At 46.3% G+C, this 8,252-nt stretch overlaps 1 protein-coding gene across 1 annotated transcript in view; it reads left to right on the top strand.

The window, feature by feature from the left end:
• The first annotated feature begins 4,325 nt into the window (after nucleotides 1-4,325).
• BLOC1S5 (biogenesis of lysosomal organelles complex 1 subunit 5) overlaps nucleotides 4,326-8,252 on the top strand; it is a 30,193-nt gene continuing 26,266 nt past the window's right edge. Inside the window, exons 1-2 of the mRNA XM_024206781.2 lie at nucleotides 4,326-4,509; nucleotides 6,352-6,434. Coding sequence (XP_024062549.1) covers nucleotides 4,407-4,509; nucleotides 6,352-6,434 — 186 coding nt within the window. The 5' untranslated portion in view covers nucleotides 4,326-4,406. The remainder of the gene's footprint in view (nucleotides 4,510-6,351; nucleotides 6,435-8,252) is intronic.

Here is an 8,252-nt window from a genome sequence, read left to right as displayed (position 1 = left end):
AGATTGTCCAGATGGATATCTGACTGTGTGAGGACCTGTTATGAAGTGGCTAAAATGGACCCTCGTGCTTCTCTCAGAGTTCACTCCGTCAGAGCTTAGGCAGCCTTGTCAACATTATTGAGAAATGTTTCTGTTGCAGACATATGTAAAGCAGCTACCAGGGACCTATTCACACATTTATGAAGCATTACAATATCAGTGAAACCTGCAGATCAGATGGTGTGTTTGGAAAGGTGGTTACAATCTCTAATTTCTTAAGACTCCAAGCTCCCATCTTGATTACATTGGTCCACTGACTGGGAGTCACCATAAATGGAATGCGCATGGACAATCACTTGAAGGAGAAAGGAAAGTTACTTACTTGTACAGTAACTTGAGTTCTTTGAGCTGTTGTGCATATGCACATTCCACAACTTGCCCTCTATCCTCTTTATCTCAGTCCTATACCACCAACCAAGATTCTACAGTGGAGAGGAAATTGAATGGCGGTTGGCCCACTCTACCTTTTTATGCCTTTGGTGTGGGGCATGAGGACACTCAGTGCTCATACACAGCTGGACAAAAGACTCTTGAACTAAGAGTCATGGGGCACACATGCACTATGAATGGAATGTGCGTGAAGTAAACTTCCTTTCTTTTAATGTACTTTGCAGTGTGTAATATCTCAGAGTAGTTTTTGAAGATTTGAACTCTTATTTCATCTTTCTTCACTGTCAAAAATAGTTTAAAGGGGTTGTAATGGAAGGGGGGGAAATGGGCCTAAAATAATACTATTATATTTGTTACCTTTTTGCCAGGCAGAGAGGGTGTTATTTGTGAAGCCACAAATTAATCTTCTAATGAGGGAACATGAAACCATTGTGCTTCACCCCTCTTCTATTGTAACAGTAGCTGCTACAGCTACTTTGGCAGATCTCTGGTGTTCCTAGTACGAGTGCTGCTGCTGCTCTGGTATTGTTATGGGCCAGCTCTTTAGAATATTGTATTTAGTTATTATTTTGGCATGCTGTATGGTGTTTTATCTGGTGCAAATAATAAAAATGTATTATTAATTATTATTATTATTATTTATTTGTACTGCAGTAGTACATAAAAGCCCAAGCAGGGATTTGGGCCAATTCTACTAGCCACTGTACACACATGCAAAAAAGACAGTCTCTGAAAAAGTTAACAAGATGCAAGTTGAATTAAACGTGAAAAAGTTTATTGAAAATAATATCACACTGATAGTCTCAAATTGCTTTAAAATACCACAGTTGGAGACCTTTTCTTTTTGTTGTTTATTAAATGTCACCCACTTTATATATATATGCCAGAGGTGGGCAAACTACATCCAGCCCCTCAGACCTTTTAATCTGGCCCTTGAACTCCAGCCGGGGAGCGGGGTCGGGGGCTTGCCCCGCTCCGCGCGGCTCCCAGAAGCAGCGGCATGTCCCACCTCTGCTCCTACGCGTAGGAGCAGCCGGGGGGCTCCGAATGCTGCCCCCACCCCTACCGCCGGTTCTTCAGCTCCCATTGGCCGGAAACCACAGCCAAAGGGAGCTGCAGGAGCGGTGCCTGGGGACAGGGCAACGCGCAGAGCTGCCTGGCCACGCCTCCACGTAAGAGCCAGAGGGGGAGACATGCTGCTGCTTGAGGTAAGCGCTGCCCAGAGCCTGCACCCCTGACCTCCTCCCGTGCCCCAACCCCCTGCCCCAGCCTGGAGCCCCCTCCTGCACCCTGAACTCCTCATCCCTGGCCCCATCCCAGAGCGAGAACCTCCAGCCAGAGCCCTCACCCCCTTCCGCATCCCAACACCCTGCCCCAGCCTGGAGCCCCCTCCTGCACCCTGAACTCATTTCTGGCCCCACCCCAGAGCCCACACCCCCTGTCCTCACCCCCTCCCACACCTCAACCCCCAATTTCGTGAGCATTCATGGCCCACCATACAATTTCTATACCCAGAAGTGGCCCTCAGGCCAAAAAGTTTGCCCACCTCTGAGATATGCTTTCTGTTTTGTTAGACCATGCATCTACTTGTTTTTCACTATGAGTGTTTCTGGAAAAATACTTCACATTGTGTGAAGAGATGCTGTTATCAGGACATTTTGAGATTCTATACTTAATTCTCTCACTCTGTGAAATTCCCTGTTCAGTACTCCTCATCAAATTTACTCGGTTTACAAGTTAATTGACTGTTTCTCTTAATTCCAGCCCTGCAAATGTAGCCTGCAATCTGAAAATGTAGTTATTCTTTCTGCATAAGATGTTATCATATGGTACAGTTAGTATTATTGGCTATTTTCTGTATATTTTGACCATTGTTGTCTGTGGGGATCACAGAGCGGAACAGGGGTGATGTGCAGACTGTACCTCTCCCAAGAAACTGGCAGCTCACCAAAGAGTAGCATCACAGAGTTAAAGGGTGTTCTTCATTCCTTTACCAAGTTAGGCAATGGATATGGTATTGTAAAAAGGGGAAATTAGGACTTCTTATAAAGGGATGTATGTAAAAACCCTGTGAACTTCACATAGACAAATAACCATATATCTTATATCCATTTTCATTCACTTTTTGTCTGGATGGTGAATGAACAGAAGATTTATGTTTGAAAAAATATCAAAGTATGAATTTTGAAAATAGCTGGTATTCAAACCTCCTAGGCTGTCTTTCTAGTAAGCTAACATAGAAAGGGACAGTCAGAAGAAAAATGGAGGCAAACAAATTCATTAAACAAAAAGGAGTCACGGGATAGGGGAGCTCAGTGCCATAGAGTCACAATTGTGGGGGTGTTTACTCTCCATGGCTCTGCTAACTCCGAGATGGTGACACTAATTACCATACCACCATTGATTGCTGTTCGCCTAATGTACAAACCATGGACCATGCAACTCAGGAGACCTAGATTCTATTCCTGGCTTTGCCACTGGCCTGCTGGGTGATTCACTTTGCCTTTCTGTACCTCAGTTTCCCTATTTGTAAAATAAGGATAATGATACTGAGCTCCATTGTAAAGCTCTTTGAGACGTACTGATGACAAATGCTTTATAAGAGGTAGGTATTCTTGTTTCTTTATTGTTGGAAGACAATACATAGAGAACCTATCAGCTGATTTATCTACACTTCCTCTTACAGAGGCAGGAAAAACAGACATATTTCTGACTACTTCTCAGAATAACTTCCTGAACCAGGACTCCTTCCCAAATAAGAGAAAGTTCAACCAGTTGAGGGATGTGTGTGAGTGGCACACCCATGGCACTGTAGCACAAATCCAGTCAGCACAGTATTAATTATTTTAGTTTCCTGGCCTTCAGAAAGATGTATCAAAGTGCGAGGCTCAGAAGCTTTACACTTGTTTCCCTGAATGACCCTATCAAAAATTTGATGAGCATCCTTCTATCCCATTTCATACATGATGAAAATTGTCCCATTTTTTCTTAAAAAACAAACTACTCTTACATATGATTTTACATTAAGGTATTTCATTACAAGCATCCAGACTACTGCAACAGAGGCTATTTACTAAACAGCACAATACAAAAAACCCTATACATTATGTACTTTTTTAAAAAACTCTGTCAGTGCCTGATAAAGGTCCATTTGTAATGCATAGGCACAAGAAGGCAGAGTTAAGGTTGCTGGGGGAAACTGTACTCTGAATTCCCTCATTTTGGTACGATTTTCGGTGGCGCTGTTTAGATTTCAAGCTGCAGCCACCCAGCTGTTGTATAGAAAACCCGTTTTGCACTCTGTTGGTCTGTGGCGGCTGTACTGAGCAGGTGAGCGATGACCCCCTGCAGGGAGTGAACTAGTCTGGGGTGAGAAAGCCTTGCCAGGATGAGGAGCTGTGTCAGCAGGACCGGTCACAGGGCCTGGGGAGAGGCGTCACCTCCCGGCCAGCTTGGGACGGGGCTGGCCCCGCGGCGGGACGCTGCTGTGGCACGGGGAGAACCAGGCTGGGGCCAGAAGGCGCTGCTCAGAACCAAGGCCGGCCGACGCCGTGGTGGGATACAGCGGGGGCGGGGCCTACCCAATGTGTGCGTGGCGGACAGGTACCCGGGCCCAGCTTAGCCACTGGGTGCTGCCACCGTCACAGGCGTGGGGGCGTGTACTCTCCACGACTCTGCCGAATCCAACAGGGGGGCCGCGGTTGCCATGGCGGCAGCGCGAGTCATTCACCCTAACGAAGGGCGGCCCGGGTTTAAGTTCTGAGGCCAGAGTTCGGCGCAGCCAAGTGACGTCATACCGAGGCGTTGGGAAGGAGGCAGAAGCTAAGAACCAAAGCGGGCTGCGGAGAGCTACGTAACACCGCCGGGACGCCTCAGCGAGAGCCCCGCGCTCCTGCCGCGCCCTCTATCCGCGGCGCGCGCATGTGGTAGCTCGGTGGTCGCCGCCCCGCTGCGGCCGGAGCTGGAAGTGCGGCAACATGAGCAGCGGCCCCGGCACCCCGGGGAAAGCTGCGGGATACCCGCTCCCCGCCGGCAGGAAACGGGACTCGGTGGGGGCGCCGGCCCACCCCATTATCAAGGGTAAGGAGGGGGCCTGGCCCCGCCCGCACTGAGACCGCCCCCCCGCCCCAGGGCGGAGACGCCGCGCTCAGCCCCTGCTGTCTCCGCCTGTCTGTGTCCGGGGATCTGCCCGGCGGGGCCGTGTCTGCCCCGCCCGGGCCCGCTGAGCGCCGCGCAACGGCCGCTGGGTGAGCGCGCGGGGCTGTGTCCAGTTCCCCCGGCCACCCCCGGAGTAGCGCGAGAGTCGCTCCCTCCCCTGTAGCACAATTCGCCCCTGGAGCTTGTGGCAGGAGGTGGCGAGAGGCTGAGCGCTCAGCAAGATCGAGGGAAGGGTCGGAGGTGTGCGGCTAAAGCGCCCCCGGGATGGCGTTACAGAGAGGACGCGGTGCACGTATTTAACAGCGATATATATACTCGAGTTTCAAGCCAGAAAGCCAGTGCTAATCGCCTGGTGTTAGGCAGAAACTTCCCTTATGGACAAGTCATTGCCTAACTTTTCAGTACAGCGTTCCTTGTACCTTCCTCTGAATTAGCTCATACTTGATTGGTGGCCATCTAGTCATGTAGCCTGCCTCCGACAGCAGTGTAATCTGGGACGGCAGTTTTTATTGTTTTTTTTTTTTTTATATATAACACTTGTTTTCTATCTCTTCCTCCTGATGTTGTCCTAGCAAGGATAGCATTGTTAATCACTGGCTGGCATTGCTGCCTTTTCATTTTCTTTGTATCTTCTGCAGCTCAAATGCTAACAATTCATAGACCTGCTTCTTGCATAGTAGCAAAACCGCTGTGATGGATGGCCTGATCTGTGTCTGCTTGCACCTTCATGCCTTTTCTTGCATTGCTTTCACCACCTGAAATGATATCCTGTTTCTGTGTAGTAAGGCCCACATTTTCAGATTTAGGTGTCTAACTTTAAACCCCTTAATAGTTGTTCTGATCTTCAGAGGAGCTGGACACTCACATTTGCTTTGAGTAAGTCAATGGGACTCTTGGGAGCTCCCATATCGTCAACATTTTGATTTAGGGATCCTTGCTCCTCTCCTTTCAATTTCTCCTTGGAAGCCACTTCTTTTGCCTTCCTCTACCATGCTGTCCACTTTTCTGATTTTTTTGTCGTGCTTCGATTTCTATTTAAAAATATCTGAACTTACATGAGTCATTCAGTGATACTATTTAGCATTTTACCATACACTCTGTATTTGTTGCAAACTTTGTCCATCTTTTCCATTTTCTCAAACATGAAATAATCTACTTATCTGTGTCAGGTAGGAAGTTTTTATAGGTGAGTTCCATCAACTGCTGAATCTAAGCTCTCATTTAAGAAAAATATATTTGTAGGCATTATAGTTGCGAACTTTCCAGACTAGTTCTAAACTGATCTAGTACTGTCTTCTAGAGTTGTGGATGTGCTTTCACTGATGCTTACAGCTTTCCCAAACTGTTGCCGAGTGGAAACTGACAAGAATCAAGTTAGTTTCACTCCACTCTGCTTCTTGTCAGTTATATGGAGGAGCAAAGGCAAATACTGCAGCTGTCCTTTGGGGATGAGGCCTCCAATAGTGGGTGAATGGAACCCCCTCATGCACCCTCGTAGCAGCCAGGAGGGTCTGGGATGGCAGAATATTCTTTTTTTGTGGCATTTATTTTAAGATGGTGGGTTTGTTGAATTAGTCAGAAAAGCCATCTGATACTATCATAGCATTAGTTGAAATCTTGTATTAGCTTGCTTGTCCTTTTGGATAATGGTGTCTTTTTACTTTTCCTCCTTTTGAAATATTCTATGCTTCACTGTGTTGTTCTTTACCTAGTATGGATTGTGTCTTTAGAAAATTAAAACTTTGGATTTCATTACTCTTCTAGACATTGGAGAAATTCATTCCCGACTGCTGGATCACAGGCCAGTTATTCAAGGAGAAATACGTTACTTTATTAAAGAATTTGAAGTAAGTATTTGTTTTAAAAGAGACGATCTAGTATAATTATGAAACTTCATTTAGCGTGCTTTTATATTACCAGTGGCCTGTTGTATATACTGAGATTTGAAACAGTTTTAGCACCTTCTTAGAGAATCTTGTTTGACATGCATTTCCTGCCCAGAATAGATGTATACTACTTCTTCGAGTGATGTCCCTATGGGTGCTCCACTTGTAGGTGCGGCAGCACCCCCTGCACCTGGGATCAGCGATCTTCATCGGCAGTGCCTGTCAAACTGCACATGCATATCTCCCTGCTCTCACACTGTGAGCGGGACATATAGAGAGAGCTGTGCGGTCCAGCTGCCCCCAGTTCCTTCTCTACCGCCTTTGGTCTGGGATGGAATCTGCAGCCGAGCCCACTTCCTGTTCCCTCAATAGATAGTGCCTTATCTGTTAGTTGTAGTGTAGTTAGTATTTTCTTTTCGTTCTCCTTTCTTCTATCTTAAAAAGAAAATTTTTGTTTGTTTGTTTTTTAACTTTACCTTTATAATTATTTCATAGCTTAGTTTTTTCTTTTCCCCGCTTCGTGCCCTTCCAGACTGAGAAGCTATTTTTCCCTCACCATTATGCCTGGATCCCCTGGGTTTAAGAGGTGCTACTCACAGAATATTCACTGTCTGGAAGAAGGACATGTCCCACAAAATTGGTCCCACTGCCACGGCCTGACAGCCAGAGCCAGAAAAGACCAGGACATTAGGTTAAAATTTCTCCTCATCGGGAAATTGTTATGACCTGCATCGGACCTGGGCCCGGACTCTCCTCCTGTGAGGCCCTCACGCTCTGCCAGGCTGTCTGCCAATCCTCATTCCCCGCATCCCTTGAAGAGAAAGTAATCTCTTTCTCGCTAGGACTAAAAGAAACGGTCTCCCTTCTCAAACTTTGAGGCACAGCCCATCAGAACACAATCCCCTGTGAGGTCAGTTGCCTCAACATAATCTGACAGGAGACATAGTTCCAAGGCCTATCCAAGTACCTCTGGTAGTGATACGAAGAAATTGTCTAAAGACCATTACTGGGCAGACCTACAGTCCTCAGCCCTGTTTCTCAGCTCTGACCAACTTCAGAAGCTACAGCACTGACAAAACTGCCGGCACTGGCGTTCTCTTCGACACCAGCCAATTCCTTGGCACTGGCCACATTGGCACCGACCAAGTCTCTTGTTCCCTCTACTGTATTTGTTGCTATATAAAGAACAAAATAACTTAATTTTCCAGACACCTGCAAATGTAAAAGTGTATTAGAGGGTATTATAGATGAAGTACAAATATTTTATTTATTTGGAAATGTACACTGGCACTTCTCACCAATGCATCTTGGTCACTCTATATCAATACAAGCAATCAATTAAAAATGATCAAAATATGTAAACAAGCAGTTGTTAAACACTCACATACACTGTTATTACAAAGGTCTCTCAAAAGCTTTGGCTGGAGTGCAGTAATCTAGTCTAATGTTACAAAGTCACTGATGTGGATGAATCATCAGAGGAATGGTTGCAGCCTCCTGGTTGGCTGTAGATGGAAAGGCCCTGTATTGCAGCAAATATCTGAGATTTCAGGAGAGCAGTGGATCCATACTGACTCTGAATGCTGTAAATGAAGAACTTTTTTTAAAAAGCAACAGAGGGTCCTGTGGCACCTTTAAGACTAACAGAAGTATTGGAGCATAAGCTTTCGTGGGTGAATGCCCACTTCATCAGATGAAGTCTGCGTCTGATGAAGTGGGCATTCACCCACGAAAGCTTATACTCCAATACTTCTGTTAGTCTTAAAGGTGCCACAGGAC

Source organism: Terrapene carolina, unplaced genomic scaffold (genome assembly GCF_002925995.2).
Source record: "Terrapene carolina triunguis isolate 2854851 unplaced genomic scaffold, T_m_triunguis-2.0 Scaffold58, whole genome shotgun sequence".
Lineage (NCBI taxonomy): Eukaryota > Metazoa > Chordata > Testudines > Emydidae > Terrapene > Terrapene triunguis.
Note: the sequence above shows the minus strand (reverse complement) of the source record. Positions and strands in the feature narration are given on the sequence as shown.